This window comes from Sesamum indicum, linkage group LG1, assembly GCF_026168435.1.
Source record: "Sesamum indicum cultivar Baizhima isolate 11 linkage group LG1, ASM2616843v1, whole genome shotgun sequence".
NCBI classification, from domain to species: Eukaryota; Viridiplantae; Streptophyta; class Magnoliopsida; order Lamiales; family Pedaliaceae; genus Sesamum; species Sesamum indicum.
In genome coordinates this window covers 55398-70483 of record NC_142657.1, presented here as the reverse complement: position 1 = coordinate 70483, position 15086 = coordinate 55398, and the positions used below count along the sequence as shown (strand labels likewise).

At 40.3% G+C, this 15086-nt stretch overlaps 1 protein-coding gene across 1 annotated transcript; it reads right to left on the bottom strand.

Moving 5' to 3' along the window:
* Positions 1-794: 794 nt before the first annotated feature.
* On the bottom strand, positions 795-2761 carry LOC105155912 (Pentatricopeptide repeat (PPR) superfamily protein). The gene is made up of 2 exons (XM_011072278.3): positions 2617-2761; positions 795-2040 (listed from the first exon to the last, which is right to left on the bottom strand). The coding sequence occupies exon 2, from the start codon at positions 1864-1866 to the stop codon at positions 949-951; it is 918 nt and encodes a 305-aa protein (XP_011070580.1). The 5' UTR covers positions 1867-2040; positions 2617-2761; the 3' UTR covers positions 795-948.
* Between the last annotated feature and the right edge of the window lie 12325 nt (positions 2762-15086).

Sequence of the window (15086 nt, the reverse complement as noted above, 5' to 3'; positions counted from 1 at the left end):
AATCTAGCGTAACTGATGGAGTTTGCACTAGGAACAAAGAAAACTATTCCAGCATACTCCATTATATAAACAGAGTGGTCAAGGCTGCAGTTCCAATGCCCTCTGGGTAACAAGGACATAGTTTTCCAGACTTAACATGCTATCCACAATAATGTCCAATAATGGTGCACTGAAAGCCATGGATATAATTTATAAAGTTCATGGAGAAACATCAAATTGACATGTCTTTTCTGCAGTATGAAGAAAGGGTACAAGCTGTTGTGTTCTACAGGCTACTGTATAAATGGATGCAAACCATGCAACAAAGAACAACAGAGGGATATACTTTCCAAAAACTTATACTAATCTACAATTGCATGGACACAAGAAGTTTATGATGTTTCTCCTATTGAGTCAACATTACCAGTTGTTGATGATGGGATCCTCCATAAGAAATGAACATATGGTCCGCTCTCGGCATCTACAATTAATTATAGATATGTCTCTGACATTTTAACTTATCATCACCTGCCTAATATACAGCAAGCCCAAACATTCATGTTTAGTCAAGCATCTAAGTTGTGAAAACAAACACATATGGGCCCCACTTCAATAATTTCACTTCGTTGCCAAGACAAAGTTACATGCAAACTTTCTAATCCAGATAGAGGGAAGAAGTAAAAGCATGTCGGGATACAGAGAACAGAAGATTGAAACTAATCATATCACCAAAAGAAACCTTACAGGATTTACGATATTTGAGAAAAATTAATTTCAAATGCATATCAATATTGAACACAAAACCAAAATAAGAATGGGAGAAAACTGAACATTAAATAGAACAATATAAACTAATGTTCGAGCAGGAGGGACAAAAACACAATGAACAAACAACACACTGTTGCTTGTCAAATCTCATCCATCCACAGAAAACAAAGAAACTAAGTTTAAAAGGAAAATAAGAAACCCTTAGAACAGAGACCTCTTTGAAGCTTTTTTTCCCAGAATTGCCTCCCACACCAAAGGCAAGAAAGGGCCTTTCTTATCCAAATATTCCCTAACTGCTTTCTCCTCAACGAAGTATCCCTTCTGCCTCATGGCTTGTATCACAAACTGAGCCTCTCCCAGACCTTTTTCCCTGCAGTACCCATCAACCAATCCGGTGAAAGTTGCCAAATTCGGGGAATGTCCAGCCTCCAACATTTCAATGGTAAACAAATATGCATCCTCCAACCTCTTCCCACTACATAGCCCCAGAACCAAAACCTGATAACTAAACACATTCGGAACCACCCCATTACTCTGCATCTTCTTAAAAATTCTTATTGCATCATCAAACTTGTGTGCCTTGCAGAAGCCCTCCACCACAGCAGTGTAAACGACCACCTCTGGAATCGTGCCCTTCTCACGCATTAGTCCAAAGAGCTTCATTGCCTCTTGTACCAGTCCATCTTTACACAAACCATCAAGCATAGCAACTGCATTTGCGATCAACCCCGTCTCCTTCATTTTCTTAAATATTTCATCCGCATCCTCCGGTGGCGAAGGCTCCGGATTCTTTGCTTTCTCGTATTGAATATTTTTATCTCCCGAGTCTGTTTGGCTTTCCAATTTGCGATCAAACCCAAGCTTAAACCTTTCCAGAAAATCAGCATCAGTTTCGGCCCTAAATGAATTTAGGTTTTCATTTTCCCGAACGCGATTGGGCTTTGGGAATCGAGGGCTTTGAGAAGGATAAGATTTCCTTCTCAAGGGCCTATTTGGAATAGGTTCCGGAGGGTAATCCGGGCGCCCTAGCCCATCCTCAATAGAGGAGAAACGGCGTATATTTCGAAACAGATGGGCCGGGGAAAGAGAGGCAAGCTTAGTTCTGACCGTATTGGACATATGGAAGAGAGAAGATGATAAGAGGAGTTTCTCACACTGTGTTGATAATGACGGTGAAATTGAAATTCGGGACTAGCCAAAATAAACTCCACCCCAAGATTTTCGCCGGCGAACTGCCGAGATTGGGTACCGAATTGTGTGACTGACGGCCGGACACACCGAGTAGTATTGAAACTGGGAGAAAAATTTGCATTTTCGTCAAACAAACTCTGGAATTTTCAATTTTGGCCTCACTACTTTTCAGTTTTCCATATTTGGCCTATATATCTTGGAATAATCTATACGTTCTACCCCAATGTCCAATGAGTAAATGAAAAAATGCGAGAAATCTCAAAACCCTTCAAACCACAGTACAAATTCAGAAAAGATTCTTTTTGGGAGATTAAAGAGCTTATGACATAAATTGTAAATCTCAAAACCCTTCAAACCACAGTACAAATTCAGAAAAGATTCTTTTTGGGAGATTAAAGAGCTTATGACATAAATTGTAATAGTTCCAGACATACTTATAAATAAATTTTGGGAAAAGTTACCTATTTTTGAATTAAATTTCTAAAAATCTCAGTTAGAAGTAATCGTTGAAGTAATAAAAGCAACCATTTAACTTATCTACAAATCAATACAAAATCCAGCCAAAGCATTTCATGAAACACCTTTAAAATTCAATCAGACATTGCATCAAACATTTTGAAAGCAAAACTTGCTTTCTTCTATAACCCGGAACAAAAAAGTTACAAAGAATAAAAATACCTGTTAATGGCGGAGTCGGAGCCAGGGTGTGTCGTGTGCGATGGATTTGTGGACGTGAAGCTGGAGTTGGAGTTCTGCAATTTTTTCCGTCTTCACGAGAGAGAGAGAGAGAGAGAGAGAGATTGATCCGGCTTGATCATGCGTGACCTAGATCAAAGACCACGATCTCTCCACATCACCACTCCAAATCTGATATCTGAAGATAAAACAAAAAAAAATTAAGCTAGTCGTTCGTCCCCAACGACGACACTCCGATGCTTAAGTTTGGGGTCGAAGGAAAAGTTGACGATCTAAATATGCGAGTAAAAAGTAGTGTCTCAAAACTCTTCTCATTGTCATGGCATGGGTTATTTATAGGGTTCTTTTGTGGGCCCCATCCTTTGACGCGTGTTGTCTCAAAAGGTGCTCATGCAATGACTAAGCGTTTCCTCAGCATGCCACCTGTCCGGGTCACTATATGGGTCGGACCCGGGTCATCCTAATTTAGATCGGCAGTGTCCTACTCTTATGTATATGGTTTTCTTCTACAAATCCACTCACCAAGACTTGTGCTTTAATTTTGTTTTTAACTGGATTACAACCGATTTGGAAGCCACTCTTTTCATTTAGTATCCTGCTGCAAGTAGGCTGAGCTTCAACTGTCCTCACCATGACGAGAAGTTGAATATATGGTGCAAGAATGCTGGTGCACTTCTTGTTCAGGCAGTTATTGTCGATATGTTATTAATCTTGATCTGTAATTATTTCCTTAATCTGCCGGAATCTGACATTATTGGTCTTTATCTCTATTTGTTGATATTATATCTGAAACTTACTGTGTTTTAATTTGTTGAATTATTATCTTAATTCCTGATCAATAATTCTGTGTGATTTTTGAAACTTTTTGAAATTTGTGGTTACTGCCTTGAGTCTGTTGTGACTTTGCTATTTGCTTAATATTCTTAAAAACCAAAAATATTTTTTTATGTTATATTAAAATCTGTGACTCCATCTTTCAAAAATTACAACTGTTTCTTTGTTAAAAACTTTTAAAAATCTTCTTTTAAAATGGTCGGTTATAACCTACAACCTTCTGACGGTAAAAGTAATTTTTTAATTTGGCAACAAAAGATGAAAGGTATTTTGATTCAACAAAAAGTGTTTAAAGCCATAGAAGGAAAATACACTGATAACATTTCTGAAGAAAAGAAAATGGAAAATGATGAATTTGCCTACTCGTCTATTATTTTAAATCTTTCGGACACTGTCCTTAGAAAAGTAGGAAAACAAAGTACCTCTAAAGATCTTTGGGAAAAATTGAAAGATTAATATACTGAAACATCCCTGCCCAGTAAACTTTTTCTTTTAGAAAAAATGGTATAAGCTTGATTTATCCAAAAGTATTTATGAAAACCTTGATGATTTCACTAAACTGATACAAGATATTAAACTTACTGGTGATAAAAACATTGACGAATACTCTCCTATTGTGCTTTTGAATGTTATTCCTGAATCCTACTCTAATGTGAAAGTTGCTATAAAATATGGTGGGGATAGTGTAAATCTGGATACAGTTGTTAATGGCCTTAAGAGTAAAGAAATGGACCTAAAAACTACTAAACCTAGTCAAAACCATTATGAGGTTAATTTTTGCTAGAGGTAGGTACAAGTTTAGAAACACTAGTTTTAGAAACAACAGTAGAAGTCAAAGCAGGGGTAAAAGTAGAAATGGTCGGAGTAAATCTAGAACAAGAGAAAATTCCTATAAAGAAGATAAAACCAAAAAAAGGCGTTGTTACAATTGTGGTATTAAGGGTCATTACATTAAATAATGTAGGAAACCCAAACGTGATAACAGAGATAGAAACTTTGATGAAAAATAAAAGGTGAATAATGTTTCTGATAATAATGAAGAAGTTTTTGTGGTGTGTGAAGCAAACTCTGTGCACTTTGTGAACAAATGTGAATGGCTTATTGATTCTGATTGCACTTTTCATATGAGTCCTATTAAAGAAATCTTTTCAAATTTTCGATATGAAAACTCTGGATTTGTTTCAATGGCTAACCAAAAGAAATATGAGATTATGGGTCTTGGTGACGTTTTCTTGACTTTTAAAGAAGGTTATAGGTTAATCTTAAAAAATGTTACTTATGTTCCTGATTTGAGTCATAATCTTATCTCTTGTGCTGCTCTTGAAGAAGAGGGTTTAGAAGGTAGGTGGGGAAAGGGACAAATGAAAATTATGAAAGCTTCACTTGTTGTTTTCAGAGCTGAAAAGAAATGAAACTTGTATTTATGCTCAGTTATTTATGATTCTATGACTGCTTCTATGAATGGACGTGATATGAATGCATTATGGGATAAAAGGCTTGGACACAGGAAAGTTTGAAAGGACTTGAAATTCTGAAAAAGGAAGGGATTTTAAACGATAAAATCGAAAAACTGGAATTCTGTGATAATTGCGTAACGGGTAAACACCATAAAGTGCATTTTTCTGTTTCATCTTCCTCAAACCCTTCTATGTCTACATGCATTTTTTGGATTATATACATGCTGATGTATGGGGTCCCTCTAGTGTTCCAACGCATGGTGGTAATCGTTATTTTCTATCTATCATTGATAATTTCTCTAGAAAGGTATTTGTTTTTCTCATGAAACATAAGTCTGAAGTTTTTGAAAAATTTGAGAAATTGAAAGTTTATGTGGAGAACCAAACTGGAAAGAGATTAAAATCTCTTAGAACTGATAATGGACTTGAGTTTTGTAATAAATATTTTTCAAACCTATGTGAAAAGTTTGGAATAAAAAAACATAGAACAAACCCCTATACCCCTCAACAAAACGGCATGGCTGAACGTATGAATCGCACTTTGCTTGATAAACTTAGATATTTATTGCTAAGTTTAGGTTTACCTAAATCTTTTTGGGGTGAAGCTATTCTTACTGCTGCTCATTTGATAATTCTGTCTCATTTTGTGCGTCTATCTGGTAAAACTCCTGATTTTGTCTGGACTGGTAAAAAATCTTATATTTCATCCTTACGTGTGTTTGGCTGTTCTGCGTTTATTCACCAAAACTTAGATAAATTAGAACCTAGATCAGATAAATGCGTTTTTATTGGTTATCATGAGGGAATAAAAGGTTGCAGACTCTGGGTACGTAGTCAACCTGGCTTTAAGGTGTTAATAAGTAGGGATGTTACATTTAACGAAAATGAGTTACCAAAGTTAGTTAAAACTTAAGATAGGGATAAAGAACCTACCTTCAATAAGGTGGAGGAACATTTAGAGGATAACTAAGAAGGGAAAGAGATTAACGATGACTTAGTTGAACAAATAGCAGAAAATGATTCAATAATCACTGAAAATACAGAAAATTCTCTTGAGGATTACCAACTTGCCAGAGATAGAGTTAGAAGAGAAACTAGGATTCCCCCTAGACTTAGAGATTATCACACTGCCCTAAATACTGAGTTATCTGAACCTACTAATGCTGAAGAAGCAATGGAATATTATAAATGGCTAAGTGCTATGAAAGAAGAAATGAGATCCTTAAAACTTAACGAAACTTGAACTTTAGTTCCTAGACCTAAAAACTCATCAGTAGTTGACTGCAAATGGATCTTTAAGATTAAACAAGAAAATCACATTAAGTATAAAGCTAAACTAGTAGCAAAAGAATTTACCCAAAAAGAAGGAATAGACTGTAATGAAATATTTTTCCCCGTAGTGAAATACACCACTGTTCGCATTATTCTTGCTCTCACTGCGCACTACAGTTGGGAACTAAAATAAATGGACGTGAAACTGCTTTTTTACATGGTGACTTAGATGAACACATTTACATAAGTCAACCTGTTGGTTTTATTGACAAGTTCAAACCTGATTATGTGTGCCTTCTTAAAAATCCTTGAATTATTTAAAACAGTCGCCTAGACAATGGAATAAGAAATTTGATTCTTTCATGCATATGTTAGATTTTAAAAGAAGCTACTATGATCACTGTTTATACTTTAAGCATGTTGACAGTACTCCTATCTTTCTTGTTTCATATGTGGATGATATGCTCATTGCTAATCCTAGCTTACATCTCATTAATCATTTGCAAAAGGATTTACACAAAACTTTTGAAATGAAGGATCTAGGTGACGCAAAACAAATTCTTGGCGTGAACATTGTTAGACATAGAGAAAAGTCCACTATTTTGCTAAACCAAAAATTTTACATTCTATCTATTTTAAAGAAATTCTCTACGGAAATTTCTAAGTCAACCTCTGTGCTTCTTGCTGCCCATTTTTAACTCAGTGAAAATCAGAGTCCAAAAACTGATACTAAAAAAGCAAAAATGGAAAAAGTTCCTTACTCAAACGTGATTGAATCTATTATGTTTCTCATGGTATGTACAAGACCAAACATTGCCTATGCTATCAGTTGCTTGAGTAGATATATGTCAAATTCAGGCCCTCCTCATTGGGAGGCCCTAAAATGGCTTTTAAGATATTTACATGGTTCTGAAAATGTTGGTATTTCATTTTCTAAAATAGCTAAAAATACCCAACTTGTTGGTTATGTTGATTCCAATTATGCTAATAATAGGGGTAGTAGAAAATCCACCACTTCTTATATCTTTACATTTTGTGGTTCATGCATAAGTTGGAAATCCCAACTACAATATATATTTGCCCTATCTACCATAAAGGCAGAATATATTGCTATAATGGAAGCCTTCAAAGAGGCTATTTGGTTAGACGGTCTGATTAAGGAAATTGGTTTCTCCAATGAAAAACTCACGGTATACTCTAATAGCCAATCTTCTATACAGTTGTGTAAGAATCCTGTGTTTCACGATCGAACGAAATATATTGATGTGAGGTATCACTTCAATCGAGATATCATTAGTAAAGAACTTATAAAATTGGAGAAAATCAAAACTGAAGACAATCCTGCAGATATGGGTACCAAATGTTTGCCTCTTGAAAAGTTCATTACATGCTTAAAAATACTGAATTTATTTCCAGACTGAGATGTGCTTCCAAGCACTTCTGTTTTTCCTTTGCAGGTACACCCACGGAGAACTTTTTATGGCAGTGATGCTAGAACCAGATTCAGTCAGGAACTCCAGGACCATTTCCCAAAATTGAGTCTTGGTCTAAGGTGGAATATGTTGTAATTTATGGCGCAGGACCTATATTATTGGTTGGCCCAATTTACCAAGCCCACTCAAGGCCGACCCACCTGGAGGCCCTTACCCGACCCGGTCCAACCCACAACCCGACTCATGTGCACTTATATAAATATCTATCTAACCCTAAACCTAATTATTCCCTCCTTCTCCTCTCTTACAATCTTGCGACGACTATCTCTCTCTCTCTCTCAAACTGCCATTTATGGGTGTCTTCCTCTTACCCCTTCACTGCCGTTAATGGCGGTGGTTTTCCTAAGCCAACTCAATGGCTTTAGGAAAGCCACCCCAATCTGCCTCTTTTCACCGATTCATTTGTCGTATAAATAGAGGCCTTGACCCTCATCCTCTCACCATTGAAATTAAGCTTTTCTTATTGAGATCTTTTCGTCTGAAAGTTCTGAGTGAGTTGTGGGTCTATTGTGACCGGTGGTTTTCTGTTTTGATCTCTGTGATCCCGAAGTTGTGAGGAGCAACCATGGGTTGGCTTTGTGGGTGCGGTGCCAAGTGACCGGGACCCTTATCTGACTGAATCTGCCAAGTTCTTGAGCCATTTTCAAACTATTGTTTTATTCGTTTATTTTTGTTAATATTCTGTTATTCATTGATCTGTAATATTCGGTTTGTATTTTAAGGAGTTTCATACTCCAAAATCACTTGTAATAGTTGATTAGGCATTCGGTTGAAAAGAGATACCACTTAAGTTTTGTACCCTACAACAATGATATCTTTGAGAATGTGGTTTTCAAGCCACTTATAACTGTACTCCTTTACATTGTGATACAACGAAAAGTTTAATGGAGCAATGCGGTTGCAGTGGCACAACATCAAAATTGCATGATGCGACGTCTGTTTCTTTCAGGTGGGGTTGGAGAGGGAACAAGGAACTGCTCTCCATCGTCTATCTCAGCCGGATTAAGGTTCAGCGAGCACACTGGATCCTGAATCTTCACCGACCATGGGCTACCCGGGTTGACATCATCGTCTTCCCCTTCTGATTCATCCATGTCATCCCAAACTTCAGTTGTCGAACAATTACTCCAAAAGTTTTAAGACCTTTGAAGAGTTTAGAGGCTTGTTGGAGGTTAATTTGTTGCTTCCTCGTTTGGATTTCCACCCCCCCAATAGGACAATACACAGCACCAACAACAAGATTATCGACAAGCAGATTAGTCTCCATAATGTTATCACCGTGTGCAGTGCAGTTATCATTATCAACATGCTCATCATTCTCCACAATGTTATCATCATGCTCATCATGCTTACCATGTTTACCACTATCAACATTGTCATTAGAGAGGTTAGTAGAGTACCTGCTTTTTGAGCATTCATCCCTCTCAAGTGCCTTAGCTTTTCCAGTCACCACCTGTTCCTCCGTTCCCATTGTCTCCTTTCCTTTTGACTTCTTGGCTCGTGGAGGGGGGCGGGGGGCAATGCCCGTTGTGTAGCACTCCAAGTTGTCGTGGCCAACGTGTTTACAAAAGTTGCAATATTTTAGAAGCTGCTCATATTCCACTTTCTGATGAATTGTGACTCCATTGATTTGTAGGTCAAAGCCCTCCACAAGTGGCTTGGCAAGGTCAATCTTAATGCCAATTCTAGCTTTCGAGAGCTTGGGATTGATTGAACGTGCGGTCATCGATTTGAAGTAGTGTTCCTATCATGTTTGCTACCGCAAATAGAGCATCCTTATGAAACAAATGAGCTGGGAGTTCAGGAAAACATACTCAAACCGGAATAATAGAGGATTCTTGAGCCGGTGTGAATATCGGTGTCCATTTGAAAACCCGCATTGGAAATCCTTGAATGTGCCAAATTCTTCTTAACCATAGATAGGAGAAATTGGCTTCGTTGGATAGACAAATAAGCATATGCTTGGCATTAATCATACTGACGGTAAATGCACCTTTGACTCCCAGTCCGACAATAAGTCGATGCAGGTGCCCAAATGTTTTCCATGGGAGAATTTCCAACTAGAGCCAATCGGAAGGGAGTTGTGAGGGCTTCGGTCTCCGCGTCTGTGAAAACCAGTGTAGGGCCCTTCTCATTAGTCAAGACAGCACTGATAGAGGGCGGTGGCGAATCAGCAAGGAAAAATTTGTGCGAAGCCGTTTGCGGCGCTTTTGAGGAATGAGAGGTTGCATTGACTTCAGCGAACGTTCTTTTTGGAGGATTCGGAGTCGAAAACAGCTGCTAACTCAGTTTCGGGGGTTTGACCGGTTGAGTTGATCGAGTCAACTCGATCAAACTCGATTGACCGCAGTCAACGGCCTGAGTTGGAGATTTTGGTGACTGGTTGGAGCCGTGATCTGAACGGATGGTTGGCTTTGTCATCACAGCGCGAGCCGAGTGGTAGTGGTCCACCTGCGAATGGCGGTCGGACGGCAGTGGAACGGCGGCTCGATTGGCGGCGACGGCGCGATTTGAAGAAGAAAGAGATCTCCGCGTACAAGCTATGAAATTGGACGAGATTGGTCCCAAACGATTTGCTATGAAGAGAGGAAGCCGACGGTACTGGTCTGCGACCGTGGGCCGGCTCACCAGCGGCGAATCGATGGAAAAACGTGGTGATGGTCGTGGATTTAGCCCATCGTCTACGGTGGACGAAGCATCAAATTGCTTAAGGGGAGAACTTGTACTCATCAAGGCGAGTCGAACAGTATGTGGCACGATCGTCAACTCACCGGGAAATGGCCGGATTTTTAAAGAGAAGTAACCGGCGAAACTGTAGCGAAAAACATGCGATTTCAGCAACTTCGGCTGGCGCGTACGGCGACTTTCGGCGGCCGTTCAGTGCACGGCTTGCATGGATGTGACGGATTCCACGAGGCACATCCAGCGGTGGTGCGTGTGTGACCCTACGTGCCGGTCAAACTTTCCGGCGATCGATCGGTGGCGGCGCGGCGATGACGCCGCGAAGAGGTGGGCTGTCTCTTGGTGGTGGTGGTGAGGCTAAAAGAGTGGTGATTTGGTGGTGGTTTGGTGGTGGAAGGTTTAGTGTGTTAAATGTCACACACTTTTAGTGAGAAGTTGAGAGAATTTGCCAAGTGGTTTTGGTTTAGGGTTTTTTTTTTTTTAGTCAAAACACTCGAAGGTGGGGGAGGCTTAGTATCATCAGATGCCGAGAGTAGTAGGAGACAGTGGTTAGAGACATTTCTGATGAGGTGTTGGATGCGGGTGATGGGGAATGAGTGGAGCCATGTATGGGAGTAAAGGAATCTGTCAAGTCTTTGCCAAAGTCTATTTCTCGACCAAGTGAACTGTGCCCCTTCAAATCCAGCATCTTAGAGGCCACAGTCAAGCAGCATGTCGCTAAAGTCCTCCATAGTCTTGACTTTAGGGGCCGCTCCTCCTTTCCTTTCGCTAGCTTCAAGGATAATGTTGAAATCTCCCCCCAGTAGCCAAGGGTTATTGCCGGGGTCAATATTTCTGATGTCATTCCAGAGTTCCCTTCTTTCAGCTCGCGTGTGTTTAGCATAAACCCAAGTGCAAGTGAGGTCATGTGGAAGCAAATTTGTTGAGAGAGGAAGATGGAGGAATTGCTCACTGGAGGTTAAGATGTCACAGTTCATCGAATTATCCATAAAGCACCAAATTTTCGAGTTGACGTTGCTCACTACTTTGTGAAAGCCCAACCTTCTGCATAAAAAAATTTTTATCCAAGTACACTTTAGGTTCTATGATGACAAGTATCTTTGGTTTGTGTTTCTAACACACCAATGGACATGCTTCTGTTTGTGTGGTTCCCCGATACCACGGATGTTTCAGAGCAGTATTTTGATATTATTGAAGGTGAGGTGGGTTGCCACTTTTGACTTTGCTTCTAGTCAAAATTGGTAACTCTGAATGTTTTCTGAGGACTGAGATCGGGCGTGTTTCCCTCTCGCTGCGGCATCTTCCCAAGAGGATTTTGTAGCCGGGGTTTTCTCTTTACTAGGAGGTTCACTGTTTTGGTGGTCGAGATCCTCTTATCTACTTCCACCTAGTTAGATGTCCGGGTCTATGTCATCAACGGATACGAGGTAGAGCTCCATAGGGGCTTGGTTGAGGGTGCACTCGTGGGACTGCTCCTATTCATAGTAACATTATGATTAACTATAGAAAGACACTGGGTAGTGGGTTAAGGGGTTCATTTATATCAGTACATGATTGAGGGGCCGGGGGCACATTAGTGTTCGCATGAGTAAAGTGTGAGTTAGGAAGTTCAGACTGGTACCTGGTCTTTGTGGTCACTTTAGTTTGGAGGTCTCCACTCTTACCTGTGCCTGCATTCCTGTCCACCAAGGCATTTTCAGCTGCACAACCATCTTCACCCTCATCCTCCGCTTGATGGAGCGCATGGAAGGTGTTCTTACTTTCAATGCCGCCAGAGGGAGCACCGTACTCCTTGCGTTTGCTAGGTTCTCAAATTTTGAAGATCACATTTTCAGTTTGTTTGACACTCTTTTCCTTCTATCCCGTTGCCTTGCCTTTTTATTGTTGAGGGAAACGTTGTGGCTTTGGAGCATTCCCTTTGGTGTAGCAGTTTTGTGCTTCATGACCAGCGTGTTTGCACAGCATGCAGTATTTCGGAAGATTTTCAAAAATAACTTTCTGCACTACCTCCTCATTCCCAATTCCAATGACTATCTCCTCTGTCAGTTTGTTAGCAAGATCCACTTCTACACACACTCTAGCTGCCGTGAGCCGAGATTGAAACATAGTAGGTTCATCTAGTTTAAGTGGAGTACCAACAAGGCTTGCTATAGCATATAAAGCATCCTTATGAAATAAATGAGCAGGTAAGGTGGGGAATCGAATCCAAATCGGTGCAAGAGACGATTCCTGTTGTGGCCAGAAGGACGGTGTCCACTTGAAAGTCCGCATGGGGAATCCATCAATATGCCATAATCTTTGAATCCAGAGCTTGGTGTAATCCGCTTCATTTTTCAAGTTGATGAGAACGTGCTTGTTCGTGATCATGGTGATGGTGAATGGTCCTTGTAGTTTCAGCGTTGAGAGCAGTCGATGTATGTTTCGGTAGGGAGGGAAGCCATGTGAAAACTTCCCAACAATAGCAAATTTGTACTACTCTGAGAGTCTTTCTGTTTCAGCAACCGAGAATTGGATTTTCGGTACACCCTGGGATTCCAGTTTTTCTCCCAAATTTGTCGGTGGAGCGCCAGCGAGGTAGGAGTGCTGAATGGCTTTAGGGAACGAGGTCGAAGTGGATTGTGAGTTCACTGTGTCCACGAAGGATTTCTTTGCCTGAATCTGAGTCACCGGCGGGGGTTGTGCAGCCTTGGTCAGAGAGAGATCCTACAAGTTGGGCTGAAGCGTGGCAGCTGATCGAGCTGACCCGCCAGGATTGACTCGGGCGGGCGGACTGCAAACTGGAGGAAATTCATCCAAATTGGGGGCTAGCAAGGGCGTCTCCGGTGGATGCCCAATGCTAACATCGGAGTGGACAGACGTGTCCGCCATGCAATTCGGAGGAGACTGGTGGGTCTCCATCATGAAACGGCCGGTGGGCGGTGGAGATACGATGGTGCGACAAACGACAGAGTGAACGATGTGATCACGGCCAAACCTTAATGAAAATTGTTGAGAGGGGTCTCGTTAGCTTCATCTTAACGAGAGGAATCCAACAGTAGTGGTCTCGAGTCATGGTTCGAAGGCACGACGGAGCTCTGGTAGTCCGAAAGTGGCGTCGACGAAGCCAAGATCGGAAACTGAGGACTCAACCAAACGTTGACGAAAATGGCCAGGAGAGGTCTTGTTGGAACTGCCTGGGCGAGAGGAATCCAACCGTGGTGGTCCGCGATCAAGCCTCGTTCAGACGGTTGAGAAATGACGGCGCGAAGATGGCAGCGGCCGCGAGGCTTGGAACTTTCCGATCTCGTCAACGGGTTGATGAAAATTGCTGGGTAGGGTCACGTCCGAATCGCCTGGACAGGAGGATTCCAATGGTGGTGGTGCGAGACGGTGGGTCGAACGGACGGCGGCGAATTTGACGGCGGAATGGGCGACGGCCACCTCTTGAGCCCAACGCCAACTCGCGATGGAACTTGAAATTGATGGAGGGGAATTATTCGCCTTGTGATGGAGAGTCGATTGGTGTGATCGGTTGCCGGAGATTCACCGGAAATCGGCCGGAATTGTAGAGAGAAGGAGCGACGAAAACTAGGGCGAAAGAAGTGCGATTTCTACAATTTTGAGGATTGATTGCCAGCGCGTCTGGTCTCAGATCAGGAAACGTGCAGCAGATCCCGGATGCTAGTCGGACGGCAAACCCGGTGACGGAGCGAGTGGTCGGATACGTGCCGGAAACGTTTCCGGCGGCCGGCCGATGGCGGCGTCGCGGCGGAGCTGGCGGAGGACTATCTGCTGGCGGTAGCTGATTGGCTGAATTGATGTTGGATTGGTGGTGGTTGGTGGTGGAAGTTTAGTGTGTGAGAATCTCACACACTTCTAGTGAGAAGCGAGAGAAAAATACAAGTTTTATAATGGGTTTAGGGTTTAAGGGTTTTAGGGTTTAGGGTATTAGGGTATTGGGTATTGGGTATTAGGTTTAGGGTATTAGGGTTTAGGGATTAGGGTTTAGGGTTTCGGGTTTGGGGTTTCAGGTTTGGGGTTTGGGGTTTGGGATTTTATAACACATATCCAAGTACATTGATCTCATGTCAAAAATAGAATACTTTTTTTATAAAGATTCATTAAAAGATTAGAAACATATATATCTTTTTTATTTTGAATTGAATTCAGGCATAAAAATAATTATTCTTCCAAATTACTGGTTCGAAACTTTTAAAATATTACATAAATTGAGATGCATGTGTATGAAATATAAATAAATTATTCAAACCTAATTTTGCATCTAAGTTATTAATTTAGTATGAATTATATTCAACATAATTAATTAAACTTGTACTCCTCAATAAATTACACATTGTCGAATCGTAATGATCTTTTTTGTGCTCTTCTGATTATATTTTTTTAGTTAAAAGTATTAGTTAAAAGTATTTATCTCATTGAAAAATTAGTTAGAATAATTATTAATCCCACGTGAATTTAATTGGATATATTTAGTCTCTATTTTCTTTATTTATTTTTTTATTACATATAAAATAAAATTTATAAAAAAATAAGATTTATATTGGTATACTAATTTAATGCTTTAGTGACTTTTTGTATACCTATATTTTTTTTATAAGGAATATAAATATGTGATGCTCATACTCTTAAAATAGTATATTTGTATGTATTTATTTATAAAATGGAGACAAGATATATAAATATATAGATAAAATATTTGGATTTTAATTAAATC